General features: G+C 47.2%; 1 protein-coding gene and 1 pseudogene across 2 annotated transcripts in view; one reads left to right on the forward strand and one right to left on the reverse strand.

Annotated features, from left to right (window-relative positions):
* Positions 1–6,292: 6,292 nt before the first annotated feature.
* The window catches only part of ARPC1A (actin related protein 2/3 complex subunit 1A), a 39,450-nt gene continuing 23,845 nt past the window's right edge, over positions 6,293–21,897 (reverse strand). For both annotated transcript variants that reach the window (XM_035282327.3, XM_002744052.7), the window contains 5 exons: positions 17,245–17,457; positions 13,699–13,774; positions 12,658–12,851; positions 9,115–9,205; positions 6,293–6,667 (listed from right to left, as the gene is read on the reverse strand). In XM_035282327.3, coding sequence (XP_035138218.1) covers positions 6,629–6,667; positions 9,115–9,205; positions 12,658–12,851; positions 13,699–13,774; positions 17,245–17,457 — 613 coding nt within the window. In that variant the 3' untranslated portion in view covers positions 6,293–6,628. The remainder of the gene's footprint in view (positions 6,668–9,114; positions 9,206–12,657; positions 12,852–13,698; positions 13,775–17,244; positions 17,458–21,897) is intronic.
* Positions 16,271–16,730, forward strand: LOC128930272 (small ribosomal subunit protein uS8 pseudogene; annotated as a pseudogene).

A 21,897-nucleotide genomic window follows, 5' to 3' on the forward strand; every position in this document is an offset into this window, starting at 1 on the left:
CTGTAGTCCCAGATAATGGGGGCTGAGACAGGAGAATCACTTGAACCCGGGAGGCAGAGGTTGTAGAGCTGAGATCTTGCCCCTGCACTCCAGCCTGGGCAACAGAAGCAAAACTCTGTCTCAAAAAAAACAGGAAAGAAAGAAAAATGGCCAGGCATGATGGTGCGCTGCTGTAATGCCAGCTACTTGTGAGGCTGACTTACAAAAATCGCTTGAACCGGGGGGCGGAGCCTGCAGTGAGCCAAGACGGGGCCACTGCACTCCAGCCTGGGCAAAGCAAGACTCTCAAAAACAAACAAGACCTTCCCTCCTCTCGCCTCCTTCAGACCCCTCTCCTTAGTATTTGTGCAGGCTCTTCCTGGATCTCAGGAGGTCCCAGGCCAGATTCCCACCCCATCAGGCTTAGAGGCTTTTACACATGCGGTTCCTTCTGCCTGGAGCACTTTTCCTACACTGTCTTCACCTGCTGACATTGGTTTGTCCTGCGGGATGTGGCTGGGGATCTCAGGTGGCTTTGCCCAACCCCCTCCCCATTGGAGGTACCCTTAGTTGCCACTTTCTTTTCCACTGAGTTCAACACCCTGGCGTGGCTGGCTTAACTGTGTCCAAGTGTGTGGAGCGGGTCACACAATGTGCACACAGGAAGTGCTTGAACTTTTGTGAGCCCCCAGTCTTGCTGCTCCTGCAGATTTGCTCAGATATGTTGGCAGCCAGCAAATTCAGGCGGTGGATTTAGTTCAAGAAGATAAAAAACGTCAAGAGGTCTGTATCAGCAGCACTCTTCCCACAGGGACAAGTGTAGGGTAACTGAGGTGACCCTGTTGCTGCTTCCCTGGCTTCTGTGCTACTCCACCGCTTTGTAGATGCCCAGGGAAAGACCCCAAGTGGCCCTGAGTGGTCTAAATCAGCTCACAGTGTTCCCTGTCCTGGACTTGTGACCTAAAACGACCAGTCAAAGCAAAGCCCAGCTGCTAATCCAGTGCTCGAAGCCCCCTCTGGGCGAGCTGCAGGAATCTGGACTCAGAAGTAAAACACGGAAGTGGAACAGCAGCAAGGGAAGCTGAGGCAGGGAGAATGCAGAGCAGAGAGAAGGCCAGAGAAGTGACTGCGGCTCTGGTCCCCTCTGACTGGCCAGCCTGAGCCCAACCTGCCACTGAAGATGCAGATATGTGAGCCAAGTTATCCGCTTAATTAATTCATTAATATGTTTTAGAGACAGGGTCTGGCTCTGTTGCCCAGGCTGGAGTGCAGTGACACCATCACAGGTCACTGCAGCCTTCAATTCCTGGGCTGAAGCAATCCTCACCTTAGCCTCTCAAGTGCTTGGGAATACAGCACCATGCCTGGCTGATTTAAAATTTTTTTTTTTTGAGATGGAGTTTCGCTGTTGTTACCGAGGCTGGAGTGCAATGGCACGATCTCGGTTCACCGCAACCTCCGCCTCCTGGGTTCAAGCAATTCTGCTGCCTCAGCCTCCCGAGTAGCTGGAATTACAGGCGTGCACCACCATGCCCAGCTAATTTTTGTATTTTTAGTAGAGACGGGTTTCTTTCACCTTGTTGACCAGGATGGTCTTGATCTCTTGACCTCGTGATCTACCCACCTTGGCCTCCCAAAGTGCTGGGATTATAGGCGTGAGCCACCGTGCCTGGTCTTTTTCTTTTCTTTCTTTTTTTTTTTTTTGGAGACATTTTTCTATTGTTCCTTATTGCCACCATAATTGATAAGGCAATTGGACTTTGTAACCAACCTTGGTCAACCTCGTGACTCTAGGCCCTACAACCCTCTCCCAGCTTGCAAAAACCGCCCTAAACCGTAACTTCTGTAACTTTCCACTGCTTACCCCAAACCTATAAAACCAATTCCTATCCCACTGCCTTCCGCTGACTCTCTTTTTGGACTCAGCCTGCCAGAACCCAGGTGAATAAACCGCCACATTGCTCACACAAAGCCTGTTTGTGTGGGTCTCTTCATTCAGGGCACATGTTTTAACATACCTATCCCACAGGCCTACAGTCGTGGAGGGAAGACCCCAGTGCATGGGAGAAAGCAGACCTCAGACTGGAAAGTGATGGATGACATTCTTTGAAATGGCTCCCTTGAGGGAGAAAGTTTTCTAACCCCTATGTAGAGAAACTCCTTGGGTTAGGGAACTTGGGGATGGAAGGATTTCATCTGGAGCTCCCAGAACAACTTGGAGAGCTTTCCGTTTTTTCCTGGAATTGGCTTTTTGCAGGGCCCTGGGATGAAAATGCTACACACTCCCCCTTCCTTTATTGCCTTATTGTGTTTCCAAGAAATGCAGCCACAAACCCAGGCCGTGACTCTCCAGGGCTGACTGACGTGGGGGAGGCAGGCCAGAGCTGGTCCAGTCTCCTAGGTTCTTGCTGGCTTTCTCCTCCTTGCCCCTTGCTTTTTTTTGAGTCAGTCTCCCTCTCTTGCCCAGGCTGGAGTGCAGTGGTGCCATCTTGGCTCACTGCAACCTACACCTCCCTGGTTCAAGCAATTCCCCTGCCCCAGCCTACTGAGTAGCTGGGATTGCAGGCGCACACCACTACTCTCAGCTAATATTTTTGTATTTTTAGTAGAGATGGGTTTTACTATGTTGGCCAGGCTGGTCTTGAACTCCTGGACTCAGCCAATCCGCCCACCCTTAGCCTCCCAAAGTGCTGGGATTATAGGCATGAGCCATTGTGCCCAGCCTTTGTTTTTGTTTCTTTTTTTGAGATGGAGTCTGGTTGGAGTGCAGTGGCACAATCTTGGCTCACTCAACCTCTGCCTCCTGGGTTCAAGCACTGGTTTTACTGCCTCCTGGTCACAAAACGGCAGCCAAGTTGACTATAGACAAGCAGTGGGTGGGCCAAGGCAGACCAGGGAGACAGGAGATGGAAGAGGGGTGGGGACCTTTTCTAAGAGCTCCCAGTATCCAGTATAATCTCCCCTTTGTCCCACTGGTCCACTGCAGAATGTGAACCCTGGGTCACTTTCTCTGGGATCAAAGGGTCCATCCTACCTGACAGCAGGAGGGAAGAGGAGAAAACCTTGAGGCCAAAGCCCCAAGGCCACATATCTGTTAAGGTAGCTAAAGGCCCGCAGGGCAGATGTCCCCTACAGCTCGGGCCCCTATAACGCTTGCTCAGCATTCCACATCCCATCCCAGGCTTCTGATGGGGCTGCACCCCTGGTGCACAGCCCCCTTCCAAGCCATGTGGCCTGATGTGTCAGTGTGAGAAATTGAGGTCTACAATGAAACCCACAAGGTATTGTCATCAAATACCTTCTTGCTCTTTTTTTTTTTGAGATGGAGACTCACTCTGTTGCCCAGGCTGGAGCGCAGTGGCGTGATCTTGGCTCACTGCAACCTGTGCCTCTCAGGTTCAAGCAATTCTCATGCTTCAGCCTCTTGAGTCACTGGGATTACAGGCGTGTGCCACCAATTCTGGGATTAGGAGGAGCTGGGTCAGTAGCTGGAATTACAGGTGCATGCCACCAACACCCGGCTGATTTTTGTATTTTTAATAGAGAAGGGGTTTCCCCATGTTGGCCAGCCTGGTCTTGAACTTCTGACTTAATGTGATCCAACCACCTTGGCCTCCCAAAGTGCTGGGATTACAGGGGTGAGCCACTGCACCCAGTCTTAAATATGTTCTCTTCAGTTCCAGTGACATGGCCCCGCCCCTGAGTGTGGGTGAGCTGAAAGTGGCTGTCACTAAGGCATTTCCCTCGCCCAGTGGGCAACACATGCTTACTGGTTACTACCAGGGCTTTGGAGAGACTGGTCATTCCCCTCTCTGGATTTTTGTCATCTGAAAAATGTGCTAGTAACAGTTCCAACCCTACAGAATTGTTATGAGGGGTAGTTAATGGCTTCCAAGTGCTTTTCTTGGTGCTGGCACAGTTAGCTAAAGTATGGCATTCAGGGCGTGGCTCACACACCTTTCCTGAAGAACCCTCTCAGAGCACTCCAGACTGTAGTCACTGTTTACAGAGGCCTGGTCTGAGTCTCAAAGGTAGAGTGAAAGGAGGACAAAGCATCACAAACTTAAAGACCCCGGTACTGAAATAAAGCACTGAGGGCTTCTGGCTGCAGAGATTGGAGCAGGCCTTCCACCCCAGATGAAAAATGACCTGTGTTAAAAAATAGCAAAATAAATTAGCCAGGCATGGTGGTGTACATCTGTAATCCCAGCTACTCAGAGGCTGAGGTACAAGAATTGCTTGAACCTGGAAGGTGGAGGTTGCAGTGAGCCAAAACTGTGCCACTACACTCCAGCCTGGTTGACAGAGCTAGAGGATCCATCTGAAAAGCAAAGAAAGAAGGAAAAATAGGCCAGGTATGGTGGCTCATGCCTGTGATCCCAGCACTTTGGGAGGCTGAGGCGGGAGGATTGCTTACACCAAATTTGAGACCAGCCTGGGTGACATAGGGAGACCCTGTTTCTATTATAATTTCAAAATGTTTTCATTTAAAAAAGAAAAAAAAAAAAACAGCAAAATAACTCTGTGGTTAAGTTCTTAGAGGCAAAGGAAGTCAATTTTGTGCGTGTGTGTTTTGCTCTGTCCCCAAGGCTGGAGTGCAGTGGTGTGAACTCAGCTCACTGCAACCTCTGCCTCCCAGGTTCAAGCGATTCTCATGCTTCTGTCTCCTGAGTAGCTGGGATTACAGGCACATACCACCATGCCCAGCTAATTTTTCGTTTTTAAGAGATGGGGTTTCACCATGTTGGTCAGGCTGGTCTTGAACCCCTCACCTCAAGTGATCTGACCACCTTGGCCTCCCAAAGTGCTGAAATTACAGGTGTGAGCCACCACGCCTGGCCGATTTTGTTTTCTTTCTTTCATGGAGTACATTGTTTCTCTAAAAATCTCTGGGCTTGCTGGCCAAACCATGTGATGACACTAAAAGATAAATCTTTTTTTTTTTTTCTGAGGCAGGGTCTTGATTTGTCACCCAGGCTGGAGTGCAGTGGTGTGATCTCAGCTCACTGCAACCTCCACCTCCTGGGTTCAAGCGATTCTGCCTCAGCCTCCCGAGTAGCTGGGATTACAGACGTGTGCCAATATGCTCTGCTAATTTTTATATTTTTGGTAGACGGGGTTTCAGTGTTGGCCAGGTTGGTTTCGAACTCCTGACCTTGTGGTCCGCCTGCCTCAGCCTCCCAAACTGTGGGGATTACAGGCGTGAGCCACTGAGCCTGGCTAAAAATCTTTAGCTAATTCCTGTTTTATGGTCGGCTTTTGTCTCCCCTTACAGAGCCTTGCCAGTGCACTGTGTACACTACACAAAGGAGCCCCTGCTACTGGGGGCCCTGAGAGGACACTACAGGGACCAGGCAGGGCCATGAGGCTAGCACCCCTGGTACTGGGTAGGATTCCCTCTTGGAGTGAGGGCTTCCCATGAGTCACCAAGGGGGCAAAATTCCCTTCTTTTGAGCACATCATGATGTGCCTTGGGAAGCACTGTTACCAGCATTCTAGAAGGGAGCCGTGACATCAAGGGAGGCCAGGCTCTGGCTGCTACTTATTTTGCTTTTCATTTATACCTGTACCTCTTAAGATTCTCGGCTGTGGAATGCCAAGCTTCACGTCTCATCATGATGAAAGTAGCTCAGTGTGGGCACAATCATCTCTAAGCCAAACGCTGACTTTTCCCTTTTCCCGCACCCTTGCACACTCCCAGCAGCACGCCCTTGGTTGCTTTCTTCCCACATCTCTTACTGAAATGAGATCTTCAGTGTTGGGGTGGGGCCTGGTGGGAGGTGTCTGGGTCATGGGGCGAATCCCTCAGGAATGGCGTGGTGTCCCCTGGCAGGAACGAGTGTGTTCTCACTCTATGACTTGGTTGTTTCAAAGAGCCTGGTCCTCCCGCTCTCTCTTGCACCATCTCTCGCCATGGGACACGCCCCACTTTCCCTTCACCTTCCACCATGAGTAAAACCTTCCTGAGGCCTCCCCAAAAGCAGACGCAGGCACCATGCTTCTTGTCCAACCGGCAGAACCGTGAGCCAAATAAATATTTTTTCTTAAACAAATTAGCCAGCCTCAGGTATTCCTTTATTGCAACACAAAACAGACCGACACAACCTCCTTTGCAGAAGTACTGCAACGTTCAGAAATGGTTTTCTCTCACCTCCCACTAAATGGTTCTTTTTGGTTCTAGGTTGTATAGAATGGTTCAATTTAAGAAACCAAGAATCTAAGATTTTGCCTTAAAAAAAAAACTAACTGAATGAAGAATTCAATCATATTTTTCTACCAAAAATTGAAATACTACGAGGAAGAAAAACCAAAACCACATTCAGTTCTTTTATTTAATTTTCTAGTGGACAATTTACATATCTCCCTTACCCTGTCTTTTAAGTTAGTGTGACAACTTTCCATAATAAACTACTTAAAGAGAAGCTTTGGTCAAGAATGGAATGAAACTGCAAAAAAAAAAACAACAAAAAAATCACTGCTTTTAAAAAACCAACACTTTCACCAATTTTATATTCAAACAAAACCACAAGGTATTGGCGTGATATGTGTTTTCAGTGTTTCCTCGGGGCTGGCTTCCTCACCATCGTGCCACGGCACAGCTGCGGTCAGCCACAGTTTGTCATGCTGGACGGCGGAGGCTCACTCAGCTTCACATTATCCGGAGGCCCTGGATGGAAGACTCGAGGGTCTTGGAAAAGGCGGGAAGAGCACTGATGTCACTGAGGAGTGTCCACCCTGAGGTTTTCCCCACGCTAGGTATTATATCACTCCCTCCTCATCGGGGTAGGTTCGGCCTGTCCCCACCCTTAACCTGGCCCTGCCACCTGAGATAGGCTCTCCCAGGACTAACGCTGCAGAGATGCTCCAGGCCCAGGGTCCCTTGTCCCCACTGACCCCACTCACAGGCTCTGGGCACACTCCTCTGTTTTGTTTCTTTCTTTTGAGACAGGGTCTTGCTCTATTGCCACAGGTTGGAGTGCAGTGGTATGACCATAGCTCACTGCAGCCTCCAACTCCTGGGCTCAAGTGATCCTCCTGTTTCAGCCTCTCAAGTAGCTGAGACTAAAGGGACATGTCACTGTACCTAGCATATATATATATGCAACCTCCGCCTTCCGGGGTCAAGTAATTATCCTGCCTCAGCCTCCTGAGTAGCTGGTACTATAGGCTGGTGCCACCATGCCCAGCTAATTTCTATATTTTTGGTAGAGATGGTGTTTCACCATATTGGTCAGATGGTTTTGAACTCCTGACCTCGTGATACAACAGCCTTGGCCTCCCAAAGTGCTGGGATTACAGGCATGAGCCATCATGCCTGGCCCATTATATATATTTTTAAATAAAGACAGGGTCTTACTGTTTTCCCAGGCTGGTCTCGAACTCCTGCACTTAAGACAGGGAAGGAGGGAGGAGAAGCGAGCCTCAGCTTCCTAAAGTGCTGGGATTATAGGTGTGGACCAGCGTGCCTGGCTACACCTGGCTTTTTTTATAGAGATGAGGTCATGCTATGTTGCCCAAGCTGGTCTCAAACTCCTGGCCTCAAGTGATTCTCCCATTTTGGCCTCCCAAAGTACTGGGATGATAGGCATGAGCCACTGCGCCTGGCTGGCCACAACTCTTTTTACTAGTTCCATCCCATGCTTCTGTAGGACCGCACCATGGGCAGTACCTCAAAGGCAGTGTACGATCTCTGAAGCCCAGGCTGGCCTGGCTGTGCTGTGCCTGCAGCTTAGGATGCTCGCCTGTGCTTTCTCAACTCATAGTCCCCTCCCCTCCAAAATCCATGGCAGCTCAAGATGCCACTCAGGTGCAACCTTTTCCCTGCAGTGCAGGCAGTCCACACATATTCCCAGACTCCTCTGTATGAAAACAGGCACTGGCTTCTCTTCTGAGCTCTGCCAAATCCCCTACCCAGCCCCAGTATCCACCTCTCTCTTCTACCAGACAGGCTAGTTCAGTGTCCAGCACCATGCATGGGAACCAGCAGATACTTAGTAAATGTTTATTAAATTAATTAGTGTAAGCCATAAATACATATCTACATAGTTAACTCTGGGCTGGTGTCCAATAGGGCCTGCTTCTAAAACAGCACTCCATTTTTCCTCAGTGAATAAATGGACATCTAGAAGTAAACATTTCATCTCACTGAGAATGTGCTGTTCTTCTGTGGATGACTTTCAGGTTGTAAAGAGATCTCAGGCGAGGCGTGGTGGCTCACGCCTCTAATCCCAAGCACTTTGGAAAGCCGAGGTCGGTGGCTCACTGAGGTCGGGAGTTCGAGACCAGCCTGATCAACATGGAGAAACATCGTTTCTGCTAAAAATACAAAATTAGCCCAGTGTGGTGGCACATGCCTGTAATCCCAGATACTTGGGAGGCTTGAGGCAGGAGAATCACTTGAACCTGGGAAGCAGAGGTTGTAGTTAGCCAAGATGGCACCATCGTACTCCAGCCTGGGCAACAAGAGTGAAACTCTGTCTCAAAAAAAAAAAAAAAAAGAGAAAGATCTCCAGGGCTGGGCACAGTGGCTCACACCTGTAATCCTAGCACTTTGTGAGGCCAAGGCGGGCAGATCACATGAGTCCAGGAATTTGAGACCAGCCTGGCCAACATGGTGAAACTCCGTCTCTGCTAAAAATACAAAAAACAGCTGGGCATTGTAGTGTGTTCCTGTAATCCCTGCTACTTGTGAGGCTGAAGCAAGAGAATCACTTGAACCCAGGAGACAGAGGTTGCAGTGAGCTAATATTGCACCAATGACTGCACTGCAGCCTGGGTGACAGAGCGAGACGCCATCTCAAAAAGAAAGAAAGAAGAAAAAAAAAGATTTCCAGTTTAATGTCTTACATTAGGACATTAAGCTGTGTACTAGGTTTAACATTTTGTTTCAAGAAATGAGAAACATTCTTCTCACAAGAGTTTTGGAAAAATATTAGCGGGGGATGATGGTGCATGCCTGTTGTCCCGGCTACTTGGAAGGCTGAGGTGGGAGGGCTGACGGAGGCAAGGAGTTGGTGGTTGCCGTGAGCCATGATTGCATCACTGTACTCCAGCCTGGGGACAGAGAAAGAGCCTATCTCTTAAAAAAAAAAAGTTTTAACACAAACAAGATTTGTTCTGTTTGGTAGAAAATACCTTGAAATCCCAAATTGTCATGGCTCCATCGATGCCAGTAGTGCAAAATTTGCGACAATCTTGCTTGTCCACCTCATAAATAGAGACTTGACTGAAAAAAAAAATCAAAAGAGATTGTAAGGTATGTAGTGGAAGTGAACAAAACATTCCTGACTAATAGTGTAAGGGCAGTTTAAGGACACGAATTACCTTTTTCTTCATTTTTTTAAATAAAGATGAGATGGGGGTCTCATTATGTTGCCCAAGTTGGTTTTGAACTCCTGGGCTCAAGTAATCCCTCTGCTTCGGCCTCCCAAAGTGCTGGGATTACAAGTATGAGCCACCAAGCCCAACCAGAAAATGAATTATCTTTTAACGCCTGAATAGAAACTTGTCCACCAACATTAGGCTACAACAATCTGGCTCAGAAAATACCCAAAAGCATTTTATTACCGGATGTCCAGGAAAGACAAAAGTGGAAAGAAGAGAAGTTAAGAACCTGCCTTACTTAGAGTAAGCTGGGAAAGCAGGAATGCCCACATAGCACTCAAATGCTGGGAGCAGGCTGTTGGCAGGACACACCATGGAGAAAACTGTGTTTTTGTTTGTTTGTTTATAAATAAACTAGAGGCATGATGAAGTCTGACTAAAATCCACCTGGCTCCAAACAAAACCTCTCAAATCACCCTCCAAGACAGCCAGTGCAGATAAGCTAACGGCCCTCCTCGAGTTTCAAATCAATCGTCATAAATGTTAGCAGCAGACATACCATCAGATTCCAACCAAGGCAAGCAGGGGAACAGATAAATGAAACAACTTGTCTTAGCTTAATTATCTGGAAAGATTTCAAGACAATCACCCATTGCTCAGACAATATTTTTCTTTCTCCTCTGAAATGTCTAGAACTTACCTCCCTCTTGCCCCACGCTGGGAAAGGGATGGCAAACTATGGCACATACTGCCTATTCCTATACAGCCTGTGAGCTTAAAAAAAAAAAGGGGAGGTTTTCATTTCTACTCATTTATTTATTTTTTGAGATAAAGTCTTTCTGTTGCCCAGGCTGCAGTGCAGTGGCACGATCTCGGCTCACTGCAACTTCTGCCTCCTGGGTTCAAGTGATTTTCCTGCCTCCACCTCATGAGTAGCTGGGATTACAGGCGCACGCCACCATGCCTGTCTAATTTTTGCATTTTTAGCAGAGACAGCGTTTCACCATGTTGGTCAGGCTGGTCTCAAACTCCTGACCTCAAGTGATCTGCCTGCCTCAGCCTCCCAAAGTGCTGGGATTATAGGCATGAGCCACCACACCTGACCTGGCTTTTGTATTTTTAAACAGCTGGAAAAAAATTAAAAGAAGACTATTATCTCATGAAGTAAAAATTATGTGAAATTCAAATCTGAGTGTCCATAAAGTGTGACTGTTACACAGCCAGCTCATTTGTTTACATTGTCGGTGCCTGCTTTGCTGCCACAACCACGAGTTCAGTAGTTGCAACAGAGACCTATGGCCTCTCAGAGCCTAAAATATTTACTATCTGCTCCCTTACAGGAAAAGTTAGCTGACACAGCTCAAGCACAAAGAGCCTCTAATTTCTGAAAATAAAAGTATACTCATAGGCAAGGGTTTTCTTTTCATTTTTCACCTAGAAATGTCAGAGAGACAATGAAAGCGGTTTCTTTCCTAACACTTAGTCTACAGAGAAGCTTAAGAGAAATTCACAAGAAATAACTCGGAGTCATTCAAGACAGAGAAACCTGAAGAATGGAGAAAAGGCAAGTTTTGCCATAGATAGAGAAATCTGAAGAATGTGGAGAAAAGGGAAGTTTTACTATGCCTTCAGGTTCTTCTTTTGAGATAGGATCTTGCAGTGTAGCCCAGGCTGAAGTACAGAGGCACAATCACAGCTCACTTCTCCCAAGTAGCTGGGACTACAGGTGTGTGCCAACACAGACAGCTAACTAAAAAACTTTTTGTAGATATGGGGTCTTGCTATGTTGCCCAGGATGGTACTGAATTGCTGGCTCAAGCGATCCTCCTGCCTTGGTTTCCCAAAGTGCTGGGATTACAGGTATGAGCCATGGTGTCAGGCCTCTGGTTCTGATTTTTCAATAAAGCACAGACATTTGCAGCCTATTTATGTACAGCTGCCTCTTCTGCTGAACATGAAGCACAACCTGCATTTCATCGTAATTCTCTCAAACAGGAAATCTAGAGCTTTCTATTATCCCTCCCTCCATCAATACCACAATAAGTCTCTCAACACAAAAGCCTTCTCAACAAGGGAAAATGCCATGGGACCCAACTCCAAACACAGTAATTTAGAATATCAAGAATATATTTCTCATTCAGACTTTTTTTTTTTTTTTTTTTGGCAGAGGGAACGAAGTCTCTTTCTGTCACCCAGGCCGAAGTGCAGTGGCTCAATCTTGGCTCACTGCAACCTCCACCTCCCAGTTCAAATGATTCTCCTGACTCAGCCTCCTGAGTAGCTGAAATTACAGGTGTGTACCACCATGCCTGGCTAATTTTTGTATTTTTAGTAGAGATGGGGGTTTCACCATGTTGGCCAGACTGGTCTCAAACTCCTGTGATCTGCCTTCCTCAACCTCCCAAAGTGCTGGGATTACAGATGTGAGCCACCATGCCCAGCCTCTCCTCTAGACCTTAAAAATAGAACTTTCTAAACAAAACACAATTCTGTTGTCTTACATAATTACACATATCTGGTGAAAAGCCAGTCGAGGTACTTATCAGCTTTGTCATCATGATGCCAATTCTGTTTCTTTAATTAAATAATCTTACTTGTATCCATTACTTGAAATGACAGCTAGTTACCTCCTTTTCTTTTTTTTTTTTTTTTTTAAGATGGAGTTTCGCTCTTGTTACCCAGGCTGGAGTGCAATGGCGCGATCTTGGCTCACCACAACCTCTGCCTCCTGGGTTCAGGCAATTCTCCTGCCTCAGCCTCCTGAGTAGCTGGGATTACAGGCACGCGCCACCATGCCCAGCTAATTTTTTGCATTTTTAGTAGAGACGGGGTTTCACCATGTTGACCAGGATGGTCTCGATCTCTTGACCTCATGATCCACCTGCCTCGGCCTCCCAAAGTGCTGGGATTACAGGCTTGAGCCACCTCGCCAGGCCAGTTACCTTTTCAAACAGGCTGTTAACTTCACTTTCTATTATGTATGCACTACTGTGAGAAGGCAGCATTCAAGAAGGTCTCCTTTTGTTCTCAATCGAGCAGCTGAGAAAGCATGCCCTAAGAAGCTGCTGCCCTGAGGCCCCACCACTACAGTTTGCAACAGCGTCTATACAGCTCCTGCTGGCTGCTGCCTTGTAATCTGCACTTTGAAGGACAGAATGCCCAGGTGGTGGCGTCACTCCCTACCACGAGCTGGAAATAAGAGACTCGTGGTCAGGAAGATTTCTTGCTGCACTTTTCCCTGAGGGAATGTCTGGGCCTGCAGGGCATAGAGTTTTTGTAGGAACTCAGGAAGGAAACAGCGAGGGGCAGGAAGGCACCTTGTCACCTGACCACCTCTCTACAGACGGCACCTACGTTATGCTATTCTGGTGCAGCGTTTCCAAGGCCGTGTTGCGGTCCTCAGTCGTGGCCCTCTTGTCCATGTTGCGGAAGCGTTCCATGGCAGACATGTTGCGTTGGATGCTCTGTTTTGGAATGTCTAACTTAGAGACGAAGGTCAGGCAGCCACGGTCATCATAGTTAAAGAGCATTGGGCAGCAGTCATGGCCCTGAAACAAGACTCACAGTCAGTCCCTGGAGGGCACAGTGCCCACCATCCACCTCCTCGGCAGTGCGGCAGTGTTCCCCATGACAGGCCTCCCTTACTTTCTTTCTTTCTTTTTTTTTTTTTTTTTGAAACGGAGTTTCGCTCTTGTTACCCAGGCTGGAGTGCAATGGCGCGATCTCGGCTCACTGCAACCTCTGCCTCCTGAGTTCAAGCAATTTTCCTGCCTCAGCCTCCTGAGTAGCTGGGATTACAGGCACGTGCCACTATGCCCAGCTAATTTTTTGTATTTTTAGTTGAGACGGGGTTTCACCGTGTTCACCAGGATGGTCTCAATCTCTTGACCTCGTGATCCACCCGCCTCAGCCTCCCAAAGTGCTGGGATTATAGGCTTTAGCCACCGTGCCCAGCCTTCTTTTTTGTTTTTTTTGAGAGAGAGTCTTGCTCTCTTGCCCAGGCTGGAGTGCAGTGGAGCAATTTCGGCTCGCTGCAACCTCTGCTTCCCGGGTTCAAGAGATTCTCCTGCCTCAGACTTCCAAGTAGCTGGGATTATGGGCACGTACCTCCATGCCTGGGTAATTTTTGTATTTTTAGTAGAGTCAGGGTTTCACTCTGTTGGCCAGGCTGGTCTCGAACTCCTGACCTCAAGTGAACCACCTGCCTCGGCCTCCCAAAGTGCTGGGATTACAGGCGTGAGCCATTGTGAATGGCCCCTCTCTTACTCTTCAAAGAGAGCTCTGTTTCTTCTAAAGAACTGTACTGCTTTGTGCTAGGGTGACAGAGCACACATTGTTCCCCGTCTGATCATCACATACAGTGTACCCCGGGGGAGAATGAGAAAAAATACTCACAGCAGCCACAACACTGTTCTCCGAGACAAATGACACGCTCAGGAGTGGCAGGAACTCAGTCTTCAGAGTTGAGACCCTAAACACAGGAACATTTGTCATCACAAGTTGTAACAGACTACCAGCTTCTTTACAGACACAGATGACCACAAAGGACCCATTCTCACAGGGACTTCTACAGTATTAATGGGTACTTATGTTGAAAAGGAGTTCCTGACCTCGACTTGCAGGCCTCTTGAGCCAGGGGCAGCCCTGGGCTCTTGCTCCAGCCTGCGCTCCACCTGCTTCTGAGGCCCCGCCCACTCACGACAAACTGGTTCCAAAACCCTTGTCTTGTCTCTGTCTTTGTGCCCACGCCCTTCCACCCCCAGCACAGCTCTAAACGGATCACTTCTATGATCCCAAGGTCTACTTTTCCGGGCCACTTCAGCCTAAAGCGGCTTCTCCCTGCTCTTAGCTCCTGGGAGCTCTTCTGTTACTATGACTTGGCAGCAAACACCTGCACTATGACTCCCTTCTTGCCTGTGCTTACTGGAGTTCCAAAAGGGCTGTGACCATACAGATCTGTGCTGACAGCCAGGCACTGTGTTAGGAGCTAGAGCTACCAAGATCAACCAAACGCAGTCTGAGCCAGGAATTTGAATGGGCTGTGTGTGTATGTGTGCGTGCGTGCAGGGATGTATGTGTGCATATAGTTATTTGCTACTGAATTTGGCTAAGAGGTTACATAGATACGGCAAGCAAACACACTGGCTGAGGAGTTAGGAGCACCTCACTTCATGTAAGAAATGATGCATTCAAAAGCTAACTGTGGCTGGGCATGGTGGCTCACACTTGTAATCTCAGCACTTTAAGGGGTTGAGGCAGAAGGACTGCTGGAGGCAAGAATTTGAGATCAGCCTGGATAACATAGTGAGACCCAGTCTCTATGAAAAATTAAAAAAAAATTCACCTAGTGTGGTGGCACACGTCTGTGGCCCCAACTGCTTAAGAGGCTGAGGTGAGAGGAGCCCTTGCGCCCAGGAGACTGAGGCTGTAAAGAGCTATGATTGAAACACTGTACTCCAGCCTCAGCAACAGTGTGTCTCTCTAAATAAATTTTAAAAAGTAAAAGCTAACTGTACATGTGTCAGAAGACCCTTCATAAAGCTGGGATTGAACTGAAGAACTAATATGTCACGTTAAGCCCTTCCTGTGGTATACCTGACTTTTACGCCATGAGATATTTATATGGGAGGACTGGAAGGGTGGGGCATGTGATCTGACCTGCAGGACTGGAAAAGGGAAAGAAGTCAATGCGAGCGTAGACAGTAGACGGGGACTTGTAACAAGCATATGCTAAGAAGCTACTGTGTCACAAGAAACCATATAAAAATCAAGTAACACTGGCATCAAAATACCAAATTATTATGAAGTATCAAAAAGCAAATTACCACACAAAATGTATAACATAATCTCATTTCTATTAAAAATGAAAAGAGAAATATACATATTTTTTATTTTTATTTATTTATTTTTAAGACGGGGTTTCACCATGTTGGTCAGGCTGGTCTTGAACTCCCAACCTCAGGTGATCCGCCTGCCTTGGCCTCCAAAGTGCTTGGATTACAGGCGTGAGAAAACCACGCCCGGCCCGAAAAGATATATAAATGCTTGTTTATGTAGAGAAATTTTCTGAGAAACTACATTTTATAATGGAGGGGATAATCTTTTTAAAAAATAATAATAAAAAAAAACTAGCTAAAAATGCACATTTATTCCTGGTAGGAAAAACACATCATGTCTGAACTATCATGCTCTTTACACTGGGTAACTCTTACTGACCTGACAGGGAGTACAGGTCACCCAATGTGATTGATTTTTGATACCTAAGTGGGCATGTCCATCACAAAACCTTTCATGGTGAAGGAAGAACAAAGATTTATAAAAGAAGAAGGATTCCAATCTTCCCTCTTCCTCCAACATACATTGAACAAAATGAACTCTGATTTCTGGCCAGGTAGCTGAGCAGACATGCCACTCACAAAGAAGCCACCATAATTGGAGTCCTTCCAGCATATAGCAGAGGAAGTGGCATCAAGGGTTACTAAGCAGAAGGCTCAAATTAATGAAGTAAAAATGTATCTCCTATTTAAGGCCGGTAAATGGCATTTACATTTTATAAGAAATTCAGAGTAACAGACTAAACTGGCTTTTTTTTTTTTTATGGAGTCTCATTCTGTTGCCCAGGCTGGAGAACACTGGCACGATCTCGGCTCACTGCAACCTTCACTTCCCGGGTTCAAGTGATTCTCCTGCCTCAGCCTCCTAAGTAGCTGGGATTACAGGCACACGCCATCATACCCGACTAATTTTTGTAGAGACAGGGTTTCACCATGTTGGCCAGGCTGGTCTCAAACTCCTGACCTCAGGTGATCTGTCCACATGGGCCTCCCAAAGTTCTGGGATTATAGGTGTGAGCCACTGAGCCCAATCTAAACTGGCCATTTTTAAGGGACCCTTATCAGTAGCAAACCAGGAGGGTTCTTCAAAGGAATCATTATCAGTACTTCCATTAAGAAGTATTTCTAGTGCTCTTTCCGCCATCTTTCCGTGCCGCCACAATGGTGCGCCTGAATGTCCTGGCTGACGCTCTCAAGAGCATCAACAATGCCGAAAAGAGAGGCTAACACGAGGTGCTTATTAGGCCTGCTCCAAAGTCATCGTCCGGTTTCTCACTGTGATGATGAAGCATGGTTACGTTGGCGAATTTGAAATCACTGACGATCACAGAGCTGGGATAATTGTTGTGAACCTCACAGGCAGGCTAAACAAGTGTGGTGTGATCAGCCCCAGATTTGATGTGCATCAAAGATCTAGAAAATGGCAGAAAAATCTGCTTCCGTCCCACCAGTTTGGTTTCATTGTATTGACAACCTCAGCTGGCATCATGGACCATGAAGAACCAAGACGAAAACACACAGGAGGGAAAATCCTGGGATTCTTTTTCTAGGGATGTAATACATATATTTACAAATAAAATGCCTCATGGACAAAAAAAAGGAAGTATTTCTAGCTCTTTAAAATTTCCTAACCTAAGAACTTGTATCTGTGCGTGTCATGGTAAAGCCTGCCTTGCTGTTTTTTCTTTTTTTTTGAGATAGAGTTTCGTTCTTGTTACCCAGGCTGGAGTGCAGTGGTGCAATCTCAGCTCACTGCAACCTCTGCCTCCTGGGTTCAAGCAATTCTCCAGTCTCAGCCTTCCAAGAAGCTGGGATTACAGGCATATTCCACCATGCCTGGCCTAATTTTTGTATTTTTAGTAGAGACGGGGCTTCACCACATTGGCCAGGCTGGTCTCGAACTCCTGACCTCAGGTGATCTGTCCATGGCCTCACAAAGTGCTTGGATTATATGGATGAGCCACCCTGCCTGGGCTGCTTTGCAGTTTTGATTGAGGTTTTTATGCTTGTGCCCTGTACTAACAGCCCAGGAAGGGCAGTCCTGGTCCAGCTGGTGAGAGATCCCACCCCTTGTTCCCCACCTTCCAAATGAAAGGCAAATACTCACTGCACACTTTTTGAGGCATCAGCAACAGACACAGTGCTGTCGTGGCTGACCCAGGCCAGGCGGCTCCCACTGGCAGAGAAGCTGACCCCGTGGACCCAGCCGCCAGTGCCACTGCCACCAAACTCTGACATCAGCTGCCCAAAAGGCATTTTGCTACCCCAGGGCGTGCTGGCTGGCTTTTCATCCACTTCTTTAATGTACGCAGAAAACACTCTGTTTAAAGGGCAGAGAGAAAAGAAAAAAGCAAATGAGAATATATATGTATATAGAAACAGGCCACAAGCAGCTGCTGCAAGGAATCTCAGAATACAAAGAGGCTGACTCATTAAAAAAAAGAAAACATGGGCTAGGCATGGGGGCTCACACCTGTAATCCCAGCACTTTGGGAGGCCAAGGTGGGCAGATCACCTGAGGTCAGGAATTCAAGACCAGCCTAACCAACATGGAGAAACCCCATCTCTACTAAAAATACAAAATTAGCCAGTGTGGTGGCACATGCCTATAATCTCAGCTACTCAGGACACTGAGGCAGGACAATCACTTGAACCCGGAAGGTGGAGGTTACAGTGAGCTGAGATCGCTCCACTGCACTCCAGCCTGGGCAACAAGAGCAAAACTCTGTCTCAAAAATAAACAAACAGGCCAGACGTGGTGGTTCAAGCCTGTAATCCCACCACTCTGGAAGGCCGAGGTGGGTGGATCACCTGAGAGATTGGGAGTTCGAGACCAGCCTGACCAACATGGAGAAACCCCGTCTCTACTGAAAACATAATATTAGCTGGGTGTGGTGGCACACGCCTGTGATCCCAACTACACCGGAGGCTGAGGCAGGAGAACTGCCTGAACCCAGGAGGCAGAGGTTGCGGTGAGCTGAGACTGCACTATTCATTGCACTGCAGCCTGGGCAACAAGAGTGAAACCTGGTCTCAAAAAAAAAAAAACAAAGAAAAGGAAAAAATAAAACATGATGGGTAAGTTCAGATACACAAACCTTTGAAATCACAGAATTATTGTTAGGGGTATCTACAGGCCAACCCAAGTTTGGCAAATCCATATTTTAGTTTTTTTTGGTATTTTTTCCCCCTACTCTTGTCACCCAGGCTGGAGTGCAATAGTGTGATCTTGGCTCATTGCAACCTCTGCCTCCTGGGTTGAAGTGATTCTCCGGCCTCAGCCTCCCAAGTAGCTGGGATTATAGGCATGAGCCATCACGCCTGGCTAATTCTGTATTTTTAGTAGAGACGGGGTTTCACTCAGGAAGCAGAGGCAAGAGAATCCCTTATACCTGGGAGGCAGTGGTTGCAGTAAGCCTAGGTCACACCACTGCATTCTAGCCTGGCAACAGAGCAAGACTCCGTCTCAAAAAAATAAAAAATTAAAAAATAAATACAATAAAAACAAAAAGAAAAACAAACAAAAAAGAGACGGGGTTTCATCTTGTTGACCAGGCTGGTCTCGAACTCTTGACCTCAGGTGATCCACCCACCTAGGCCTCCCAAAGTGCTGGGATTACAAGTGTGAGCCACAATGCCTGACTCCCCACACAGCTCACTGTGGCCTCCAACTCCTGGGCTGAACTTGCCTCAGTCTCTAGAGTAGCTGGGACTACAGGCTCATATTATCATGCCCAGCTAACTTTAAAAAAATTTTTTTTGTAGAGATGAGGTCTTGCTGTGTTGCCCAGGCTGGTCTCAAACTCCTGTCGTCAAGCAATCCTCCTGCCCCCAGCCTCCCAAAGTACTGGGATTACAACTGTGTGCCACTGCACCTGGCTAATCCATACTCTGATACTACCAAAGCACCTACTGTGTGTCAGGCTCTGGGTGCGAGGTTATTAAGTAGTGACCACAAAAACCCTGTCCTCATGGATTGCACATTCTGGGGGGCCCTTGCTGTCCCATCCCTCCCTTGCCCACCTGAGACCTTGCTAAATGGCCACAGCATTCTTTCCTGTCTACCACACCAGCACTCTCAACACAGTACTTCAGGAAGGACCGGTGGGAGAGAGGAAAGTATTTGCCACCCCACAACAAACTAATGGTATCGACCCATTTAAAGACATATCCTACAAGAAAGCCAAGGGAGGCAGGTGAGAAGGAGTGAGCAGACACCTTGGACTCTCAGGCCCACCGTCCAGTCTCTGTGGCAGGGATAGCTTAAGATGAAGGTGGGTCCTTTATAGTTGGTGTCGTCAGTTTTCACTAACTCCTCCTTTTTATCTAGTTCCAAACAGCTGTGTGTGAGGATGTTTTGGCCCAGAGTTAAGGACAAAGGGGAACAGCTGGAAATCTACCCTTTAGAGCCCTTTCACTCTCCCATGTGATTTCTACTTTGTATACCTTCTTCTCTTCAAAAAACTGCTGAACCTAAAGGCTCCCTAAAAGAACTGAGGAATCCCCCACTACCACCCCAAATGATAATGGCCATACAGAGGCTCCAGAAGAGGCCTGGCAGAGGACTGTGAGTTATCTGAGGTTAGATGACAAGACGGTAGAAACACTGTGCTTTAAATCTCCATCATGACAGTGGCTGCTTTAGTCTTAAGAGGCCAAGAAAGAATCAGTGGCTCTCAGCTACCAACTCAGGAACATTAATGGGACAGATCCATACCCACAGGACTGCGCCAGGTGCATTAGCTCATGCCTGTAATCCCAGCACTTTGGGAGGCCAAGGTGGGTATATAGCTTGAGGCCAAGAGTTTGAGACCAGCCTGGCCAACATGGTGACACCCTGTCTCTACTAAAATACACAAAAAATTAGCTGGGCATGGTGATGCACACCTGCAATCCCAGTTACTTGGGAGGCTGAGGCAAGAGAATGGTTTGAACCTGGGAGGTGGAGGCTACAGTGAGCCGAGACCACGCCACTGCACTCCAGCATGGGTGACAGAGTGAGACTCTGTCTCAAAAAACAAAACAAAATAAAACAAAACAAAAAAACCCCACAGGACTCTGAGTCAAAGAAACAGTCCTGGAAGTTAATATTAACAAAATAACCGCAACCTATTTTCACAACCATTAAAGAATCCAGGTGGTGTGGGTTAGTGCCGCCTAGTTCTATTTTCCAAGGGAGCTGTATTTTCCAGTGACTCTGGTTAAGAAATCATAAGCAACATAGGTCCAGAATATAAAGTGCCTTGACACTACCATTACCTCATCCTCTCAGCCAAACTCAAACACACACCTCTCTCTTTTCTTTTAAAGCTTTGAGTATTCCTGGATATCAACCACTAACCTGGTTTTCTGGGAATTCCCCATAGTTACTGAACAAAGTGCATCCCAGCTGAGTGCAGTGGCTCATCCCTGTAAGCCTAGCACTTCGGGAGGCCAAGGCAGAAGGATCCTTTGAGCCCAGGAGTTTGAGACCAGCCTGGGAAACATAGCAAGACCCCATCTCTACAAGAAATGGAAAAAATCAGCCAGGCATGGTGGCTCATGCCTGTGGTCCCAGCTACTCAGATGGGAGGACTGCTTGAGTCTGGGAGGTGGAGGCTACAGGGAGCTATGATTGCACCACTGCACTTCAGCCTGGGTGACAGAGCAAGACCTTGTCTCAAGAAAAAAAAAAAAAAAAGGTGCACCTCCATCTCCAATCTACCATGTAGTCAACATGAAGCAACATTTATTTGCTTTGCTTTGTTTTCAGCTAAGGGGAAAAAAGCCTTGTTGATAAAGAACAACTTAAAAAGCAATTACATGGAATTACATGGTATGATGCTTAAAGCTGTTAGCAAAGTGGCTGAATTTCTTCTAGCTTCATGCTAACGACAAAGTAAAAAGCTTTAACTGAAAAGAACAGCACAGTAATAGCTCGGCAGCACACTGTTTAGCTATGCTTTATTAATCTTAGTTTCACCGTGGAATTTGCAAAGACTGCTGCCTGGAATATGAAATGAGAAAAATACTGTAGTCAAGAAAGACAGGGAGAAAGGCAGAGTGAACAGAGATGGTGAGAAAGAGACAGAGACAGAGGGCACACGCTAATCCTCCCCTCTAAACCATAGACATTCTTATACTTAGGGAAAACTTGCCGGCCCCACCCTTACCTCTCCCTCCTATCCAACTTCCAAGTTGATTTCTTTCTACCTCAGCAACTTATGCACTTGTTCTTTTAATCACCATGCGTGAGCTCCTTTTCTAGATCACAAGCTGCTTCCATTTTTTTTTTGAGATGGAGTCTTGCTCCGTCGCCCAGGTTGGAGTGCAGTGGTGCGATTTCAGCTCACTGCAACCTCCATCTACCAGGTTCAAATGATGCTCATGCCTCAGCCTCCCACGTAACTGGGATTGCAGGTGTGCACCAACATACCAGGCTAACTTTTGTATTTTTAGTAGAGACTGGGTTTCACCATGTTGGCCAGTTGGTCTCTAACTTCTGACCTCAGGTGATCCACCCACCTTGGTCTCCCAAAGTGCTGGCATTGCAGGTGTGAGCCACAGGACAAGCCTCATTTTTGAGTCCCTTACAGTGCCTAGCACAGTACCTTGAAAAGAAAAAGAAACTTACAGGCCAGGCACATTGGCTCATGCCTGAAATCCCAGCACTCTAGGAGGCCAAGGAGGGAGAAATCACTTGAGGCCAGGAGTTCAAGATCAAGCTGGGCAACATAGCAAGACCCTGACTCTACAAAGAATAAAAACAAATTTTTAAAAA

The sequence above is a fragment of the Callithrix jacchus genome, chromosome 2, assembly GCF_049354715.1.
Source record: "Callithrix jacchus isolate 240 chromosome 2, calJac240_pri, whole genome shotgun sequence".
Lineage (NCBI taxonomy): Eukaryota > Metazoa > Chordata > Mammalia > Primates > Cebidae > Callithrix > Callithrix jacchus.